Source organism: Gorilla gorilla, chromosome 3, assembly GCF_029281585.2.
Source record: "Gorilla gorilla gorilla isolate KB3781 chromosome 3, NHGRI_mGorGor1-v2.1_pri, whole genome shotgun sequence".
In the NCBI taxonomy this organism is placed as follows: domain Eukaryota; kingdom Metazoa; phylum Chordata; class Mammalia; order Primates; family Hominidae; genus Gorilla; species Gorilla gorilla.
The window spans coordinates 118,260,079-118,282,049 of record NC_073227.2 but is presented as its reverse complement, the minus strand read 5'-3'; the positions used below and the strand labels follow the sequence as shown (position 1 = coordinate 118,282,049).

The following is a 21,971-nucleotide window of genomic DNA, read 5'->3' as shown; positions in this document are numbered from 1 at the left end:
CCTTCTGCAATCCCCTAGAAGAGGTTCTCCATAAAGGCCCCACCCCTGCAGCAAACTTCTGCCTGAACATCCAGGAATTTCCATACGTAGCTGCCAAGGCTTGGGGCTTGCACCCTCTGAAGCCACGGCCTGAGCTCTACGTTGGCTCCTTTCAGCAATGGCTGGAGTGGCTGGGATGCAAGGCACCAAGTCCTTAGGATGCATATAGCACCAGGAGCCTGGGCCTGGCCCACAAAATCACTTTTTCCTCCTGGGCCTCCAGGCCTGTGATGGGAGGGGCTGCCATGAAGACCTCTGACATACCTGGAGACATTTTTCCCATTGTCTTGGGGATTAACATTCAACTCCTCATTACTTATGCAAATTTCTGCAGCCAGCTTGAATTTCTCCTCAGAAAATGGGTTTTTATTTTTCTATCATTGTCAAATTTTGCGAACTTTTATGCTCTGCTTTCCTTATAAAACTGAATGCCTTTAACAGCACCCAAGTCACCTCTTGAATGCTTTGCTGCTTAGAAATTTCTTCTACCAGATACCCTAAATCATGTCTCTCCAGTTCAAAGTTCTACAAATCTCTGACAGGGGCAAAATGCAACCAGTCTGTTTGCCAAAACATAACAAAAGTCACCTTTGCTCCAGTTCCCAACAAGTTCCTCTTCTCCATCTGAGGCCACCTCAGCCTGGACTTTATTGTGCATATCACTATCAGCATTTTGGTCAAAGTCGTTCAACAAGTCTCTAAGAAGTTCCAAACTTTCCCACATTTTTCTGTCTTCTTCTGAGCCCTCTAAACTGTTCCAACCCATGCCTGTTACCCAGTTCCAAAGTTGCTTCAACATTTTCAGGTATCTACAGCAGTGCCCAATTTACTGTATTAGTCTGTTTTCATTCTGCTAAAAAAGACATACCCAAGAGTGGGCAATTTGCAAAAGAGAGGTTTAATGGACTTATGGTTCCGCATGGTTGGGAAGGCCTCACAATCATGGCAGAAGGTGAAAGGTATGTCTCACATGGCAGCAGACAAGAGAAGAGAGGTTGTACAGGGAAACTCCTATTTTTAAAACCATCAGATCTCATGATACTTACTCACTATCAAAAGAACAGCATGGGAAATATCCACCCCCATGATTCAATTACCTCCCACTGGGTTCCTCCCATGACAGTTCCTCCCATGGAATTGTGGGAATTACAATTCAAGCTGAGATTTGGGTGGGGACACAGCAAAACCATATCAGCAAGGATATGTTAACTGTATAAAAATTTGACCAAATTTTAAAATGCGACTATGCCATTTTACATTTATGCCAGAAATATGTGAGGGTTTTTTATTTAGAAAAAAACCCTTAATTAAAAATTACTCAGTTCAAAAGGTGCATATAAAAGCATGCTTATTCTTATATATGATACTTTTAATAATTTTAGGTCCTGGATTTTATAATATCTTGAACAATACTATAATTGCCAGTGTTAGAAATATCTGCTCAAAGAAACAGAAGAAAAGTGCATTTGGTTCTTCTGTTCCTCGGACTTTCTTCTGAGTTCAGAAAGAAGCTTGTGCTACCCCTGGACCTGCTGATTATCAGGTAATACATTCATACCAAAATAATATTCTTTATGTTGAATATCAAGCTCTTAGGGTTCTCTTGAAATTACATGTTATAATTAATAGAAAAGGATGTAAAATAGTTATTATAACCATGTTCCATATGTTAAGGAAAGTAGGAGAAATATTGAACATATTACATAATAGAGAAATGGCAGAAATAAAAAACACAAATTGAATTTCTAGAGATGAAAAATATAGCGTTTGAAAAAATATGCTCTGGGGATTTGTTCATGGGAAGGTGATCAGAATGGTGAAGGCACATAAGTTTAAACCATGTAGCACAAAGAACATTTGAAAAAAATGAAGATGCTTAATATAGAGAAGTAAAGACTTAGGGAGAATAAACCAGACAATTGGTTTTAAAATGGAAAGCTTTCTAATATGGAGAAAGTTCTGTGTGACATACGAGATTCTATTTTTTTAAATTATGATTTTATTTTATTTTGTTTATTTTTTTTTCATTATACTTTAAGTTCTCGGGTACATGTGCAGAACGTGCAGGTTTGTTACATAGGTATACATGTTCCATGTTGGTTTCCTGCACCCATCAACTCATCAGTTACATTAGGTATTTCTCCTAATGTTATCCCTCCCCCAGCCTGCCACCCCACGACAGACTACAGTGTGTGATGTTCCCTGCCCTGTGTCCAAGTGTTCTCATTGTTTAATTCCCACCTATGAGTGAGAATATGCGGTGTTTGGTCTTCTGTCCTTGTGTTAGTTTGCTGAGAATGATGGTTTTCAGCTTCATATCCCTATAAAGGACATTAACTCATCCTTTTTTATGGCTGCATAGTATTCCATGGTGTATATGTGCCACATTTTCTTAATCCAGTCTATCATTGATGGACATTTGGATTGGTTCCAAGTCTTTGCTATTGTGAATAGTGCTGCAATAAACATATGTGTGCATGTGTCTTTATAGTAGCAAGATTTATAATCCCTTGGGTATATACCCAATAATGGGATTGCTGGGTCAAATGGTATTTCTAGTTCTAGATCCTTGAGGAATTGCCACACTGTCTTCCACAATGATTAACTAATTTACACTCCCACCAACAGTGTAAAAGCATTTCTATTTCTCCACATCCTCTCCAGCATCTGCTGTTTTCTGACTTTTTAATGATCGCCATTCTAACTGGTGTGAGATGGTATCTCATTGTGTTTTGATTTGCATTTCTCTGATGACCAGTGATGATGAGCAATTTTTGTGTCTGTTGGCTGCATTAGTGTCTTCTTTTGAGAAGTGTCTGTTCATATCCTTTGCCCACTTTTTGCTGGGGTTGTTTTTTTTCTTGTAAATTCGTTTAGGTTCTTTATAGATTCTGGATATTAGCCCTTTGTCAGATGGGTAGATTGCAAAAATTTTCTCCCATTCTGTAGGTTGCCTGTTCACTCTGATGATAGTTTCTTTTGCCATGCAGAAGCTCTTTAGTTTAATTAGATCCCATTTGTGAATTTTGTCTTTTGTTGCCATTGCTTTTGGTGTTTTAGACATGAAGTCCTTGCCCATGCCTATGTCATGAATGGTATTGCCTAGGTTTTCTTCTAGGGATTTTATGGTTTTAGGTCTAACATTTAAGCCTGTAATTCATCTTGAATTATTTTTTTGTATAAGGTATAAGGAATGGATCCAGTTTCAGCTTTCTACATATGGCTAGCCAGTTTTCCCAACATCATTTATTAAATAGGGAATCCTTTCCCCATTTCTTGTTTTTGTCAGGTTTGTCAAAGATCAGATGGTTGTAGATGTGTGGTGTTATTTCTGACGGCTCTGTTCTGTTCCATTGGTCTGTATTTCTGTTTTGGTACCAGTACCATGCTGTTTTGGTTACTGTAGCCTTGTAGTATAGTTTGAAGTCAGGTAGCATGATGCCTCCAGCTTTATTCTTTTTGCTTAGGATTGTCTTGGCAATGCAGGCTCTTTTTTGGTTCCATATGAGCTTTAAAGTAGTTTTTTTCCAATTCTGTGAAGAAAGTCATTGTTAGCTTGATGGGGATGGCATTGAATCTATAAATTACCTTGGGCAGTATGGCCGTTTTCACAATATTGATTCTTCCTACGCATGAGCGTGGAATATTCTTCCATTCGTTTGTGTTCTCTTTTATTTCGTTGAGCAGTGGTTTGTAGTTCTCCTTGAAGAGGTCCTTCACATCCCTGTAAGTTGGATTCCTAGGTATTTTATTCTCTTTGAAGCAATTGTGAATGAGAGTTCACTCATGATTTGGCTCTCTGTTTGTCTGTTATTGGTGTCTAAGAATGCTTGTGATTTTTGCACCTTGATTTTGTATCCTGAGACTTTGCTGAAGTTGCTTATCAGCTTAAGATTTTGGGCTGAGACGATGGAGTTTTCTAAATATACAATCATGTCATCTGCAAACAGGGACAATTTGACCTCCTCATTTCCTAATTGAATACCCTTTATTGATTTCTCCTGCCTGATTGCCCTGGCCAGAACTTCCAACACTATGTTGAATAGGAGTGGTGAGAGAGGGCATCCCTGTCTTGTGCCAGTTTTCAAAGGGAATGCTTCCAGTTTTTTCCCATTCAGTATGATACTTGCTGTGGGTTTGTCATAGATAGCTCTTATTATTTTGACATACGTCCCATCAATACCTAGTTTATTGAGAGTTTTTAACATGAATATTGCGGGATCTGGCCAGCAGCCCACAATGCAACGGGGCTGTCTCTTTGTTCCCAGGTGGATCGGCAGGTCAAGAAATAAAAGAAACACACAAAATAGTGAAAGCTGGGTCCAGGGGGGTCACTGCCTTTTGGTCCTGTGATGCTGCCAATGCACTGGATATGCCAGCATTTGTTATTAAGTTTAGTGAGGGCAGGGGTAGGTTAGTGAGAGATTTAGGGTCGTTTGATTATGAGGTGAGATGGTCACATGGGGATGAAGTAATTCTTTAAGATAACATCTGTGCAGAAGTACAGCATACAGAAATAAGAATTTACGACATAGTGTGTGCATCAGCAATTCCTAACAGCCTTAAAACAGAAACACAGTCTTTCCATAACCTATGATTAGCACGATATTAATCAGCAGTAACAGTTGCAGCAAAAGCTGGTTACAAACAATCCGTAGATACAGGACCTGAAACTAGACAACTGGCTAGACCAGAAATTCTCAGAAGGGAGTATGTCTTAACGCTAAAAAGACCTAGAAGATCCATGGCAAGATGAGGGTGTTTATAGCCCTATCTTATCCATATGAACAGGCGCCCTTCATGCATCTGTTTATAGGCTCTCCACAAGGGTTGCATTCCATTCCCAGAGCTATGAACCTCTGCCTTTTTGGGATAGGAATCTTGGTGATGTGAAACCTCCCTGACTGCACATCCGTTCATAGGCTCTCTGCAGGGGGAAGCACATCACGCGCTGTTGGCTCATTCTGGCAGCCCAGCCTGGCATTGTCTTTACACAATCCTGCATGCAATTTTGTATTTACAATAATCAGTTGCATTTCATCTTTTATTCCATAGCAGTAGTTTCAGGGGGTCTCCCTACACATGAAGGCTGTTGAATTTTGTCGAAGGCCTTTTCTTCATCTGTTGAGATAATCATGTGGTTTTTGTCATTGGTTCTGTTTATGTGATGGATTATGTTTACTGATTTGCATATGTTGAACCAGCCTTGCATCTCAGGGATGAAGCCAACTTGATCTTGGTGGATAAGCTTTTTGATGTGCTGCTGGATTTGGTTTGCCAGTATTTTACTGAGGATTTTTACATTGATGTTCATCAGCGATATTCGTCTAAAATTCTCTTTTTTTGTTGTGTCTCTGCCAGGCTTTGGTATCAGGATGATGCTGGCCTCATAAAATGAGTTAGGAAGGATTCCCTCTTTTTCTATTGATTGGAAGTTTCAGAAGGAATGGTACCATCTCCTCCTTGTACCTCTGGTAGAATTCGGCTGTGAATCCATCTTGTCCTGGAAATTTTTTGGTTGGTAGGCCATTAATTATTGCCTCAATTTCAGAACCTGTTATTGGTCGATTCAGTGATTCAAAATTCGTGTAGAGGTGTTTATAGTATTCTCTGATGGTAGTTTGTATTTCTGTGGGGTTGGTGGTGATATCCCTTTTATCATTTTTTATTGCGTCTATTTGAGTCTTCTCTCTTTTCTTCTTTATTAATCTTGCTAGTGGTGTATCAATTTTGTTGATCTTTTCAAAAAACCAGCTCCTGGATTCATTGACTTTTTGAAGTTTTTTTTGTTTCTCTCTCTCCTTCAGTTCTGCTCTGATCTTAGTTATTTCTTGCCTTCTGCTAGCTTTTGAGTGTGTTTGCTCTTGCTTCTCCAGTTCTTCTAATTGTAATGTTAGGGTGTTGATTTTAGATCTTTTCTGCTTTCTCTTGTGGGCATTTAGTTCTATAAATTTCCCTCTACACCCTGCTTTAAATGTGTCCCAGAAATTCTGGTATGTTATGTCTTTGTTATCATTGGTTTCAAAGAACATCTTTATTTCTGCCTTCATTTTGTTATGTACCCAGTAGTCATTCAGGAGCAGGTTGTTCAGTTTCCATGTAGTTGTGCGGTTTTGAGTGAGTTTCTTAATCCTGAGTTCTAATTTGATTGCACTGTGATCTGAGAGACAGTTTTTTTGTGATTTCTGTTCTTTTGCATTTGCTGAGGAGTGTTTTACTTCCAACTATGTGGTCAATTTTGGAATAGGTGCAGTGTGATGCTGAGAAGAATGTATATTCTGTTGATTTGGGGTGGAGAGTTCTGTAGATGTCTATTAGGTCTGCTTGGTGCAGAGCTGAGTTCAAGTCCTGGATATCCTTGTTAACCTTCTGTCTCATTGATCTGTCTACTATTGTCAGTGGGGTGTTCAAGTCTCCCATTATTATTGTGTGGGAGTCTAATGTAGGTCTCTAAGGACTTACTTTATGAATACGGGTGCTCCTGTATTGGGTGCATATATATTTAGGGTAGTTAGCTCTTTTTGTTGAATTGATGCCTTTACCATTATGTAATGGCCTAGTCTCTTTTGATCTTTGTTCGTTTAAAGTCTGTTTTATTAGAGACTAGGATTGCAATCACTGCTTTTTTTTTTTTTTTGCTTTCCATTTGCTTGGTAAATCTTCCTCCATCCGTTTATTTTGAGCCTATGTGTGTCTCTGCATGTGAGATGGATCTCCTGAATACAGCACACTGGTAGTCTTGACCCTTTATCCAATTTGCCCATCTGTGTCTTTTAATTGGGGCATTCAGCCCATTTACATTTAAGGTTACTATTGTTATGTGTGAATTTGATCCTGTCATTATGATGTTAGCTTTCCTATTCGGCCATCTTGGAATGGCACTACATATGGGATTCTGTCAAGACCAATAGGTGAAAACTGTAGAGATTCATATTTCAATTCAGTACAAGTAATAACTAAATTTTGTGTAGTACAGTTTTAAGATGTATAGTGTGATTTTAAGAGAACAACAACAGAAGGAACAATGAAAAGCAAACCAGAAAAAATATGTGTAACAATTTAAAGGTAAGAATTGTTATATAACTACTTTGAAATCTGTTGCCCTCAATTGCTGATACATGAATTGTTATTTATTTTATTATACATAAAATTTATATTTGTGGGATTAATTCTTATAATTTAGATATTAGTTTTTTCAGGTTTTTAATGTTTATTAAAACTTATTTTTCTGAGGGTTTTCTATGTAAGTGTGCTCAAATAAGTTTATATTCTGTGCAAACATCTATTTTTATTCTTTTTTATCATTAAGAGACAATTCTCTGTGTGTTTTGTGTTTCTACACACCTTTGCTTGCACCTCCTTTTTAAGGATGATTGTACATCCTTTTTAAGGATGATTGCCTTCAAAGATACAATGTCTCCCTCCTCAGCAAAGGGTGTGCTTACTGCTCATTATAAAAGATCCACGTTCCCAGAACTCACAGTTTTTCTCCCATTTTGTGTGCTAGTATTTATTTTGCCCCATCCGCCTTGTCCCCAGTAAGACTTTAGGGCAAGGAGGACTGATGCAAGTGTGTTGTTCTCGTGCTGTTTGTTATGCCATGAGGAATAAAGTCCTTTGTCTCTGACTCAGGAGTTTTGCATTTTTCTGTGAAACTGTGGCAGGTCACCTTTGTAACTTGAAGTAGGGCAAAATTTCAGACCCATCATAGTCCTTCCTATTCACGTATCATTAACTTACAGACATTTTTCTTTTATTATATTTTGCTCCCACAGGTCCCAGTAGTGCATCTGATAGCCTCCTCAAAATAGCTCTCTAGTTTCTGTCAATTTAATTTATTTTTCATTAAATTTAAGAACATTAAATATAAGAACAAGTTTAACATACCTACATGTACTCTAAATTAATTTTTTTAGATTGCTAGATTTCTAGACTTTCAGTTTGAGTTTCTATCTGTCATCAACCTTTGATATTTGTCTTTAATTTCTATTGTTCATTTAGTCCGATATAAGTATACATAAATATATACGTGTGTATATATATTTCAAATACATATATATGTGTGTGTGTGTGTGTGTATATATATATATGTATTTGAAATAGGGTCTCACTCTTTTGCCCAGGCTGGAGTGCAATGGTGCAGGTATGGCTCACTGCACCCTTGCCCTCCTGGGTTCAAGTGATCCTCCTGCTTCAGTCTTCTGTGTAGCTGGGACCACAGGCATAGGCCATTACACCTGGCTATTTTAAAAAAATTTTTCATGGAGACAAGGTCTCACTTTATTGCCCAGGATGATCTTGAACTCCTGGCACAAGTCCCCCTGCCTCTGCCTCCCAAAGCATTGGGGTTACAGGGGTGAGCCACCACGCCCAGTATATATTTTTAATTGTGGTAAAAAACATAATATTAAATTTATTATCTTAAGTATTTTAAGTGCTGATATAAGTATATTTTAAATCCATCATGAATGTTAATAGTTTTTGGAACATTTCTGCTCTATTTTGTTTAAAATGTACTAACAGTTCATTATTCTTAGTAACCTGACATTTAGATAAAAATAATTATTGTTTTTCTGTTTGTTTGTTTGTTTGTTTTTTGAGATGGAGTGTTGCTCTGTCACCCAGGCTGGAATACAATGGTGCGATCTCTGCTCACTGCAATCTCTGCCTCCCGGGTTCAAGCAATTCTCCTTCCTCAGCCTCCTGAGTAGCTGGGATTACAGGTGTGCACCACCATGCCTGGCTAATTTTTGTATTTTTAGTAGAGATGGGGTTTCACCATGTTGGTCAGGCTGATCTCGAACTCCTGATCTCATGATCCACCTGCCTCAGCTTCCCAAAGTGCTGGGATTACAGGCGTGAGCCACCACACCCAGCCAGAATTATAGTATTTATTCTTCACTGTAGATATTGAGAAGCCTAGCACAGTGATTATTAGCATGATCTCTGGACTCAGAGTGTTTGAATATACTTTTTTGCTCTGCCACTGATCTCGTGCAAGTTATTTAAACTCTTTGTACTTAGTAAAATGAAGATCATAATAGTACATACCTAAAAGTGTTGTTGCAATACTAAGTGAATCAAAAAACACTTTGAATATCTTCTGGCACACAGTAAGGACTCAGTAAATTTGCTATTCTTGTTGACAATTTAAAACTACCTACAGGTATAACTAAGACTCAGTTTATAGAATATTTGACAAAATCTAAAATCAAGAGTGAAACATAAACCCTAAACATGTCTGATTTTTAAAAATTCAGTCGGTAAACCTTGTGTTTAATTGTAGTATCAATTGATTTATGTTTAATTTGATTATCAACATGTTTGTGTGTGTACGTATTACACTATTTTATGTATTGTGTTGGTCCATTTGTTTTGCCACTTAATTTTTTTTAAAATTTCCATAGGCTATTGGGGACCAGGTAGTGTTTGGTCACATGAATAAATTCTTTAGTGGTGATTTGTGAGATTTGGTGCATCCATCATCCCAGCAATATACACTGCACCCAATTTGCAGTCCTTTATTCCTCTTTCCCTTCCACCCATTCCCCCTGAGTCTTCAAAGTTCATTGTGTCATTCTTATGCCTTTGCTTCCTTATAGCTTAGGTCCCACATATGAATGAGAACATAAGATGTTTGGTTTTCCATTCCTGAGTTACTTCGCTAAGAATAATAGTCTCCAGTCTCAACCAGGTTTCTGTGAATGCCATTAATTCATTCCTTTTTGTTGCTGAGTAGTATTTCATTGTAGACATGTACCACAGTTTCTTTATCCACTCATTGATTGATGGGCATTTGGGTTGGTTCCACATTTTTACAATTGCAAATTATGCTGCTATAAACATGTGTGTGCAAGTATCTTTTTCATATAATGACTGCTTTTCCTATGGGTAGATAACCAGTAGTGGGATTGCTGGATCAAATGGTAGTTCTACTTTAAGTTTTTAATGAAATCTCGATAATGTTTTCCATAGTGGTTGTACTAGTTTACATTCTGACCATCAGTATAAAAGTGTTCCCTGTTCACTGCATCCACACCAACATCTATTATTTTTTGATTTTTTGATTATGGCCATTCTTGCAGGAGTAAGGTGGTATCACATTGTAGTTTTGATTTGCATTTACTTGATCATTAATGATGCTGAGCATCATTTTCATATGTTTGTTGGCTATTTGTATATCTTCATTTGAGAATTGTCTATTCATGTCCTTAGCCCACTTTTGGATGGGATTGTTTGTTTTCTTGCTACTTTGGTTGAGTTGGTAGTAGATTCTGGATATTAGTCCTTTGTCAGATGTATAGATTATGATGATTTTCTCCCACTCTATGGGTTGTCTGTTTACTCTGCTGACTGTTCCTTTTGCCATACAAAAGCTCTTCAGTTTAATTAAGTCCCAGCTATTTATCTTTGCTTTTATTGCATTTGCATTTGTTTTTGGGTTCTCCTCGGTCATGAAATCTTTGCCTAAGCCAATGTCTAGAAGGTTTTTGCTGGTGTTATCTTCTAGAATTTTTATAGTTTCAGATCTTAGATTTAAGTTCTTGACCCATCTTGAGTTGATTTCTGTATAAGGTGAGAAATGAGGATTCAGTTTCATTCTCCTACATTTGGCTCGCCAATTTTCCCAGCACGTTTGTTGAATAGGGTGTTTTTTTTTTCCATTTTATGTTTTTGTTTGCTTTGTTGAAGATCAGTTGACTGTAAGTATTTAGGTTTATTTCCGAGTTCTCTATTCTGTTCCATTGATCTATGCACCTATGTTTATACCAGTACCATGCTGTTTTAGTGACTATGGCCTTGTAGTGTAGTTTGAATTCAGGTAATGTGATGCCTCCACATTTGTTCTTTTTGCTTGGTCTTGCCTTGGCTATGTGGGCTTTTCTTTGATTCTATATCAATTTTAGGATATTTTTTCTAGTTCTGTGAGGGTGATGATAGTATTTTGATGGGAATTGCATTGAATTTGTAGATTGCTTCTGGCAATATGGTCATTTTCACAATATTGATTCTACCCATCCATGAGTATGGGATGTGTTTCTATTTGTTTTTTGTGGTTTATGATTTCTTTCAGCAGTGTTTTGTAGTTTTCCTTGTAGAGGTCTTTCACCTCCTTGGTTAGGTATATTCCTAAGTATTTTATTTTTCTTGAAGCTATTGTAAAAAGTTTGAGTTCTTGATTTGATTCTTAGCTTGTTACTGTTGGTATATAGAAGAGCTACTGATTTGTGTACATTAATTTTGTATCTGGAAACTTTGCTGAATTCTTTTATCAGTTCTAGGAGCTTTTTGGAGTAGTCTTTAGGGTTTTCTAGGTATACAATCATATCATCAGCAAACAGTGACAGTTTTATTTTCTCTTTACCAATTTGCATGCCCTTTATTTCTTTCTGTTGTCTGATTGCTCTGGCTAGTACTTCCAGTACTATGTTGAATAGAAGTGGTGAGAGTAGGCATCTTTGTCTTGTTTCAGTTCTCAGAGGGGGAATGCTTTCAACTTTTCCCCATTCAGTATTATGTTGGTTGTGGTTTGTCATAGATGGCTTTTATTACATTGAGATATGTCCCTTCTATACTGATTTTGATGAGAATTTTAATCATAAAGTGATGCTGGATTTTGTCAAATGCTTTTTCTGCATCTATTGATATGATCATGTGATTTTTCTTTTTAATTCTGTTTATGTAATGTATCACAATTATTGACTTGCATATATTAAACCTTCCCTGAATCCCTGGTGTGAAACCTACTTGATCATGGTAGATTATCTTTTTGATGTGTCTTTGGATTCAGTGAGCTAGTATTTTGTTAAGGATTTTTACATCTATGTTCATCAGGGATATCCGTTTGTAGTTTTCTTTTTTTGTTATATCCTTTCCATGTTTTGGTATTAGGGTGATACTGGCTTTATAGAATGATTTAGAGAGGTTTCCCTCTTTCTGTATCATTTGGAATAGTGTCAAAAGGATTGGTACCAATTCTTCTTTGAATGTCTGGTAGAATTCAGCTTTGAATCCTTCTGGTCCTGGACTTTTTTTTTCTTGGTAAGTTTTTATTACCATTTCAATATCACTATTGGTTTGTTCAGGGTATCTGCTTCTTCCTGATTTAAGCTAGGTTGGTTGTAACTTTCCAGGAGTTTATCCATCTCCTCTAGGTTTTCTAGTTTTTATGTATAAAGATGTTCATAGTAGCCTTGAATGATCTTTTGTATTTCTGTGGTGTCAGTTGTAATATCTCCCATTTTGTTTCTAATTGAGGTTATTTGGATTTTCTCTCTTCTTTTCTTGGTTAATCTTGCTAATGGCCTATCAATTTTATTCATCTTTTTGCTTTTTGTTTCATTTATCTTTTGTATAGTTTCAATTTCATTTATTCTACTCTGATCTTGGTTATTTCCTTTCTTTTACTGGGGTTAAGTTTGGTTTTTTCTTGTTTCTCTAGTTCTTTGAGGTGTGACCTTAGATTGTCTGTTTGTGCTCTTTTAGACTTTTTGGTGTAGGCATTTAGGGCTATGAACTTTCCTCTTAGCACTACCTTTGCTGTATCCCAAAGGTTTTGTTAGGTTGTGTTACTATTGTTCTGTTTGAGTAATCTTTTAATTTCCATCTTGATTTCATTGTTGACCCAGTGATCATTCAGGAGCATGTTATTTAATTTCCCTCTATTTGCATGATTTTGAAGGTTCCTTTTAGAGTTGATTTCCTGTTTTATTCTACTGTGGTCTGAAAGAGTGCTTGTAATAATTTCAGTTTTCTTTAGTTTATTGAGGCTTGTTTCATGGCCTATCGTATGGTCTATCTTGGAGAACGTTGCATGTGCTAATGAATAGAATGTATAGTCTGCAATTGTTGGGTAAAATGTTCTGTAAAGATCTGTTAAGTCCATTTGTCCTAGGGCATAGTTTAAATCCATTGTTTCTTTGTTGACTTTCTGTCTTGATGACCTGTCTAGTGCTGTCCGTGAAGTACTGAAGTCCCCCACTGTTATTGTGTTGCTGTCTATCTCATTTCTTACGTCTAGTAGTAATTGTTTTATAAATTTGGGAGCTCCAGTATTAGATGCATATATATTTAGGATTGTGATATTTTCCTGTTGGACAAGGCCTTCTTTGTCTTTTTAAACTGCTGTTGCTTTAAAGTTTGTTTTGTCTAATATAAGAAGAGCTACTTCTCCTGGCTTTTGGTGTTCATTTGCATGAAGTGTCTTTTTCCACCCCTTTACCTTAAGTTTATATGAGTTCTTATGTGTCAGGTGAGTCTCCTGAAGGGAGCAGAGACTGCTAGTTGGTAAATTCTTATTCCTTCTGCAATTCTGTATTTTTTAAATGGAGCATTTAGGCAATGTACATTCAACGTTAGTATTGAGATATGAGGTACTATTCCATTTATCATGCTATTTGTTGCCTGTATACCTTGTTTTTTTTCTTTACTTTTCTTTTTTTTTGAGACACATCCTCACTCTCTCACTCAGGCTGGAGTGCAGTGGCTCAATCTTGGCTCACTGCAATGTCTGCCTCCCAGGTTCAAGCAATTCTTGTGCCTCAGCCTTTCAAGTAGCTGGGATTAGAGGCACTCACCATCACACCCGGCTAATTTTTGTATTTTTAGTAGAGACAGCGTTTTACCATGTTGGCTAGGCTAGGCTCAAACTCCTGACCTCAAGTGATCTGTCCTCCTCTGCCTCCCAAAGTACTGGGATTACCAGTGTGAGCTACTGCACTGGGCCATTGTTTTTTGTTTTTAATTGTATTTTTGTTTTGTAGGTCCTGTGAGATTTATGGTTTGAAGAGGTTCTATTCTGATGTGCTTCTGGGATTTGTTTTAAAATTTAGGGCTCCTTTTAGCAGTTCTTGTAGTACTGGCCTGGTAGTGGCAAATTCTCTCAGCATTTGTTTGTCTGAAAAGGTTGTATGTTTCCTTCATTTCTGAAGCTCAGTTTCACTGGATACAAAAGTTTTGGCTTATAGTTGTTTTGTTTAAGGAGGCTGAAGATAGGGCCGCAATCTCTTCTAGCTTGTAGGGTTTCTGCTGAGAAATCTGCTCTTAATCTGATAGGTTTTCCTTTGTAGGTTACCTGGTGCTTCTGCCTCACAGCTCTTAAGATTGTTTTTTTCCTCTTAACTTTAGATAACCTGATAACATTGTCCCTAAGCAGTGATCTTTTGTGATGAATTTCCCAGGTGTTTTTTGAGCTTCTTGTATTTGGATGTCTAGGTCTCTAGCAAGGCTGGGAACGTTTTCCTCACTTACTTCCCCAAGTATGTTTTCCAAACTTCTAGATTTCTCTTCTTTCTCAATTATTGTTAGGTTTGGTCGTTTAACATAATCCTAGACTTCTTGGAAGCTCTGTTCATATTTTCTTATTTTTTTTCTTTGTCTTTGTTTGATTGGGTGAATTAAAAAACATTGTCTTCAAGCTTCAAGTTCCTTCTTCTGCTTGTTACATTCTATTGCTGAGACTTTCCAGAGCATTTTGCATTTCTATTAGTGTGTCCATTGTTTACTGAAGTTTTGATTGTTTTTTATTTATACTGTTTATTTCATTGAATATTTCTTCCTTCATTTCATATATATATTTCATATATATTTCACATACATATATATTTCACATGTATATTTCACATATGTATATTTCACGTATATATTTCATATATATATTTTCACATATATATTTCACATATTATTTCACATATATATTTTATGTAATAAATATGTAATATGTAATATTGTAATATGTAATATTACAATAAATTGTAATAAATATGTAATAAAATTGTAATATGTAATATGTAATATTACATATGTAATAATATGTAAATAAATATATATATATTTATTTCCTTAAATTGGGCTCTGACTTTCTTTGACGCCTTTTTGATTAGCTTAATAACTTTCCTCTGAATTCTTTTTCAGGCAAATCAGGGATTTCTTCTTGGTTTGGATCCATTGCTGGTGAGCTAATGTGATTTTTTGAGGATGTTAATGAACCTTATTTTGTCTTATTACCAGAGTTGGGATTTTGGTTCCTTCTCATTTGGGTAGGCTCTGTCAGAGGAAAGGTGTAGGACTCAAGGCTGTTTTCAAGGGAAACAAGATTAATTTGTCCCATGGGGTGTCCCCTTGCTGTGTTATTCTCCCCCTTTTCCTAGGGGTGTGGCTTTCTGTGAGCCAAGCTGTAGTAATTGTTATGTCTCTTCTGGATCCAGCCACCCAGCAGATCTATTAGGCTCTGGGCTGCTACTGGGGGTTGTCTGCACAGAGTTCTGTGATGTGAACCATATGTGGATCTCTCAGCCATGGATACCAGCACAATATTTGGGGTGTCTCCTGGCTCCTGCAGGAGCAATCTGCTTTTTTTAGTGGGTCTGTGTGTTCTCTCAGCTTTCTTGATTTATTTCTGTGGTAGGACTGGAGCAAAAGTTCATGGTCTGAGACTCCACACACTTCTCTGTCCTTCCAAGTGGGATGCCATCTAGTTCTGCCTCCTGTCTGCCATGATTCCCATTATCCACTTTTTCTTATCTCTTTCTGTGTGGATTAATCAAATATTATAATCAAATAAAATATTAATCAAATATTTTATTTTATTTCATTTCACCAATATTACATTTTTAGTTTTTTTACTATTCTTTTAGTTTTTGCCATGAAAATTACAATAAGCATTCATGTATTGCAATCCAATAAGAAGGATGACCTTTACCACTTTCTCAATAAGACTGACTCAGAACATTTTAACTCCATTTTGTTATCTTGTATTTTGTTTAATTATTGTCAAACATTTTAAATCTACATATTTTAAGTTTTTTGAATATTATTATTTTGTTGTGTGGATTACTTTTTTAATTTATTTTTCTATTGTGCTTCATTCCTTTTTGCATTTGCATTTTTATGAAAAATGGAATCATTTTTCGTGTCTGAAAAACTTCCTTTAGCATTTCTTCTGGTCCAGGTCTGCTGCTGAATTATTACAGTTTTTGTTTGTCTGAAATGTATTTTGTTATTTTTGAATGATTTATTTTTGAGTATAGATTTTTAGGCTGGTGATTATTTTCAGCAGTTTAATAATATTTTGTTTTTTTAGACTTTCCATCTTTTCCATTGAGAAGTAAGCTGTCCAGCTTATTGTTTCTCCTTCCAGAGATATTGTCTTCGGTTTTTAACCTTTGATGTGTCTGAAGTGTTGTTTTCTTTTTAATACATTAGCCTGAGGTTTGCAGAACCTTTGAATCTGTGGGTTTATGTCCTTTATCGGTTTTAAATAATTCTTGGCTATTATCTTTTATGTATTTTGTCATATTTTTTCTTGCTGTCTTTCTGAGGCTCTCATAAATATATGTGTTAGAACTATTCACCATGCCTCGAACACTCTTAGAATTCTTCTGTATTAGGCCGGGCGCGGTGGCTCACGCCTGTAATCCCAGCCCTTTGGGAGGCCGAGGTGGGTGGATCACGAGGTCAGGAGATCGAGACCATTCTGGCTAAGACGGTGAAACCCTATCTCTACTAAAAATACAAAAAAATTAGCTGGGCATGGTGGCAGGCACCTGTAGTTCCAGCTGCTCAGGAGGCTGAGGCAGGAGAATGGCGTGAACCCAGGAGGCAGAGCAAGCCATGAGCCGAGATCGCGCCACTGCACTTCAGCCTGGGCGACGGAGTGAGATGCTGTCTCAAAAAAAAAAAAAAAAAAAAAAATTCTTCTGTATTACAACTTTTTTTGCTTTCATGCTACAGTTTAGATATTTTCTACTGAATTATAATTTAATTCACTACTTTTTTCAACTATTTCAACTACCATTAAATCAATCTATTGAGTTCTTAATTTCAGATATTATATTTTTTAGTTCTAGAATGCCTGTTTAGTTCTTTCTTAAAGAATTCATTTCTCAGGACAAATTATTTATGATTTCAACTATTTCTTTTCTATTTTTTCATCTGTTTTATTGAACACATTAATCATAGTTTTAAAAAAGTTCTTGTCTGCTAACTCTAATATCTGGATCATCCATTAGTCTGTTATTTTATGTTTTTTTTCTCTTGATTTTTGATCATGCCTTCTGTTTTTTGGCATGCCCTATAATTTTTAATAGCTTGTCGGATACTGCATATGAAACATTGTAAAGATTCTAAATGATGTTATTTTCTACTAGTGAAATTTCACACTTTCCTCTGCAAGGTAGATACAGGTGGAGATAAAATTACATTAACCCAATTATGAACTGTACTGATTACATTTTTGCTATTACTTAATTTACCTCTTGGTTGTTTCATTTTCTTAAGTATAGTACTATGGGGATATCAAACATGAGCCTGATGTTTTTGAGGGTCCTTCTATCAGGTTCTTAACTTTACTCTTTGATGCCTCTGTATTTCAGTTTTTTGGCTTAGATTTTTAGCTTCACACTGCCTTTACTCCTTACAAATACCTTGATCAAGAAATAGGCCATGTGCTTTGAGGCTCCTCAAATGTGCAATTTTGTCATTCTGGCCCAAGAAGACATAGTTGCTTAGCAGCATTTCTCTGCCAGGCTAATCTCAAATTTTTACTCTGTTGCCTTTATCAGAAAATGCCCTGAGGGAGAGTGCACCTGCACACCAGTAGCTCACCTCTCAGAGGTCTACCCTCATCAGAATCGTAGGCTTCTGGTCTATGTTACTTCTACAACTCAATGGGGTCTTTAAAAATAGGATCTTGTTACATTTTGCCTGAATTTCTTTTTAATTATTTATGTAGAAATGTGGTCTTTTGTAAACTACTCATTTCCTCTAGAGCCAAAGCCATCCAATGAATAATTAATTTCTTGGTAATTTCATTCAAAGTTGGTAACTTTTACCTCCTAAGCACTAAAAACTGCAAAATGTTTTGGAACTTTTTAATGTAATAATTTCTAGTACCATATATATGACAGTAATAAAATTATTGTAGTTTCTTTCTTCCAAGATGGCAGATTGGAGGCAAGTGTTACAATGCCTATTCTATTTGGAAAGACAAAATAGTGTATGGCAATTCTCACTGTGAACTTTTTTTCTGAGAAGCAATGCAGGAACTTAACAGGAAAACTGAAATAAATCACAGACCCTTTGAAAGAAGTGGCAGGCTGGCAGCCCACACTGTGAGCCATGTGAAAAACTTCGTCCTCAGAGTGTGAAAGGCAGAGAGAATGCCTCCAGGATACACACCCCAACTGGGGAACCTGGCAATCTGCCCATGGGGGAACACCTTAACTCTACCCAGTGCTAGAACTGATTTAAGGAGCAATGGGGAATATGAAAGTAGGAGCAGCGTGGGAAGAGCCTTGCAGGCATTTTTGGTCTCCATTGTGAACCGAGGGAAGCCATTCCTGGTTCTGTGTCATGGGGGATCTCACAAAAATCTGCTAGCTAACTCAGGCAGGGAGCAGGTGGGAAGTGTGCTGCAGCCACAAGTGCAGGAGCTGCACACCCTAGCTTTACAGGCAGACTGGGAGAAGCATGGGCTGAAAGCTGTGGTTGCAGTCTCTGTGGGGAAGGCTTATGGCCTGGGGCATTTTGAGTTCTGAGCATTAAGTGCCTAGAACTTAGACAGCTGCTGCTAGCAGGTGTGAGTTTTGCTTTGCCAAGTGCATGGGAGCTGGACGGGGTTTACTGCCACCTGCTACTCCTGACTCCCTGTACAAACTCATTTGTACATCAGAGGCAGATATGCTCCTCCATAGAACATTACTCTAGTGGCCAACGAATTCCTCTGATGCTCACTGGGGCCACTGCTGCCCTGCATGGGTAGAGTCAGAGCGTGGAGCTACCTGATGGAGCCCCCACCTGGCTTTGCCCCTCCGCTTGCCCTAATAGCTTAACACAAAGGACAGAAATGTTTGGGAGCTCTATTGCTCTGTCTGTCACCTGAGAAACCACAGTATCTCCCCTGGGTAACATAAGGCAAGTACAAATCCCACCACTACTACCACAACTGGGACTCTTTTGCAAGCACCACCTCCTGGCTGGAGGCCGACTGACACAATGCATTACAGTATCTCCAAGTAGAACAACAATGTGCCCAGAAAGGAGAAAACTTGTGCATGACCTCTGCTATCACTACTGTCTGTATCATTCTGGCTACCAACCTGGCTAACCAGAGGTCCTGAGTCTGTCCATGTGACCAGTTCATTACTACTACCACCAGCATTTGAGAAAACCAACACACTAAGGCTATTTATAACGAAGGAATCTCATAGAGTCTATGACCCTCCCCTGCCATCCCCATCAGAGATGGTGCTGGTACCTGATGCTGGGAGACTTGAGAAACTGTTACATCAGTGGATCCCTTGCAGACTTTCCCAGCACCAACCTGGAGTGTGGCAACTCCACTGGGTTACTAGACCCAGAGGAACAGCAGCATTCACAGTGGCCTGGCTCTCAGGGACTCCTGGTCCTAGGGGAAAGGAAAGTATGCCACATTAAGGGGACACTCCATGGGACAAAAGAATCCAGCTGGCAGGCCTTGAGTCCCAGATCTTTTTGCTGTTGGGAAGTTTCTTTCTTCAGAGGCACAGTTGCAATACTGGGTTCAGCAGGGAAAGTCTGCAGCTGTACCCCAAGAGTCAGGCAGCTCTGGTGCTCATGAAGGGTCTTGGAGAAGGGGAATTCTTTTTCCTCCCATCCACCACTGCAAGACACAACTGGGTCTTCTCTTACAGGTGTTCAGCATGGGTGCACCTAAAGACAACCTTTTTCAAACATTTCAGGGTGACTGCATCCTGGAGGATGCACCTTTCAGGTTCAGGTGTGGTTGAGAGGTAGAGTCACAACTCCTCTATACTTGGAACATCAACATTCCTGAAGATGAAAATAGGTGCCTGTCTGATGGAATAGCAGGAATACTGGAACACTGGGTCATGAGTGTGTCTGGAATGTGGATTGCTTTCCTGCTGCCCTGACACAGGGGCGGAGGTAGCTCCCACCCTTTCCCCTGATAAGACCTCAGTGTACTTCTCTGAGAGCTTCTCCCAACTTCCAGCCAGCTCTGTCAAGGCTGGGACCTCTGCCTACCATTACATATTGCATTTACCCACGTGCTTTAATCGCAACCAGTTTCTTCCCTGGGACACCTATCCTATTAGCCTGAAGCCTGAGTTGTTCAACCCAGTAAATAAAATACTGGGGAATAAATAAATTAATTAAAAGCACACATCATGGGGGAATGAAGTAGGCTTCAAGAGACCTCTGCTATTCCAACTCCGTAGGATACAGTGAACTTGCTCACACACTGAGCATGTTGCTACCGAGAAGCGTCTGAGAAGGTTATCATGCAAAGAATCTCTATAACTAAAGCTCTCACACAGGGTCTTCACTCCTGAATGCACCAATAACTGAATTAGGCTACATTAAACTATAAGCTGTAAAGTCACAGCCTTAAGGGGGGAAAAAGAAAGAAAAAAAACACAGTCAAATAAAACATAATTTCAAGAATAATTAGAAGAAATAGTATACCCAAATGAGAAGGAACCAGAAAAATAATTCTGATAATATGACAAAACAAGGTTCTGCAATACACCCAAAGGTCACACTAGTGTAACCACCCAATGGGTTCTCCTTGCCTGCTGCCTGGAGAGAGCCAATTTATCAAGACAGGGGAACTGCAATAGAGAAAATGTTATTAATGCAGAGCTGTCTGTATGAGAGACCAGAGTTTTATTATTACTCAAATGAGTCTCCCCCAAAACTTGGAAATTGGGGATTTTAAGGACAATTTGGTGGGTAGGGGACAGTGAGTCAGGCGTGTTGATTGGTTGGGTCAGAGATGAAATCATAGGGAGTCAAAGCTGTCTTCTTGTGCTGAGTCAGTCCCTGGGTGGGGGCCACAAGACCAGATAAACCAGTTAGTTGATCTGGATGGTGCCAGCTGATTCATCAAGTGGAGGGTCTGCAAAATATCTCAAACACTGTCCTTAGGTTTTACAATAGTGATATTGTCCCCAGCAGCAATTTGGGGAGGGTCAGAATTGTGTAGAGGTAGCATGAGAGGAGTCCAGCTGCATGACTCCTAAACCATAATTTCTAATCTTGTGGCTAATTTGTTAGTCCTACAAAGGCAATCTAGTCTCCAAACAGGAAGGGGGTTTGTTTTGGAAAAGGGCTGTTATTGTCTTTGTTTCAAAGTTAAACTATAAACTAAGTTTTCCCAAAGTTAGTTCAGCTTATGCCCAGGAATGAACATGGACAGCGTGGAGGTCAGAAGAAAGATGAAGTTGGTCTTTCACTGAAATAATTTTCTCAGTTATAATTTTGCAATGGCAGTTTCACTAGCCCTCTAGCAATAGATCCAAACCAAGATGAAATCTTGGAAATACCAGAAAACGAATTCAAAAGATTAATTACTAAGGTATTCAAGGAGATACCAGAAAAAGGTGAAAACCAACATAAAGAAATTTTGAAAAAATCAGCATATGAATGAAGAGATACATATTTTAAAGAGAAAAAAATCAGAACTTCTGGAAATGAAAGACACATTTAGGGAATAACAAAATGTGGTAGAGGTTTTAACAATAGGCTAGAACAAGTAGAAGAAAGAGTTTCAGTGCTTGAAGACAAGGCTTTTAAGCTAACCCAGTCAGAGAAAAATAAAGAATAAAGAACAGAAATGAACAAAGTCTCCAGGAAATAATAGATTATGTAAAATGGCCAAACCTAATAATAATTGGTGTTTTGAGGAATAAGAGAAAGTAAAATGTTTGGAAAATTTATTTGAGATACTAGAGAAAGGTGAAAATTAACATAAAGAAATTAAAAAAAATTCAGGATATGAATGAAAAAATTTCTAAAGAGATAAATATTTTAAAAAGAAACAAATCAGAACTTCTGGAAATGAAAGACACATTCAGGGAACTATAAAATGCAGTGGAGGTTTTAACAATAGATTAAAATAAGTAGAATAATTTTTTGAGGAAATTGAGGAAAAC

General features: G+C 37.8%; 1 protein-coding gene across 3 annotated transcripts in view; it reads left to right on the top strand.

Annotated features, from left to right (window-relative positions):
- Positions 1-21,971, top strand: part of STPG2 (sperm tail PG-rich repeat containing 2) — a 672,078-nt gene that overhangs the window by 169,877 nt on the left and 480,230 nt on the right. For all 3 annotated transcript variants that reach the window (XM_063705437.1, XM_063705439.1, XM_063705438.1), the window contains one exon: positions 1,422-1,582. In XM_063705437.1, the coding sequence (XP_063561507.1) occupies positions 1,422-1,537 (116 nt within the window). In that variant the 3' untranslated portion in view covers positions 1,538-1,582. The remainder of the gene's footprint in view (positions 1-1,421; positions 1,583-21,971) is intronic.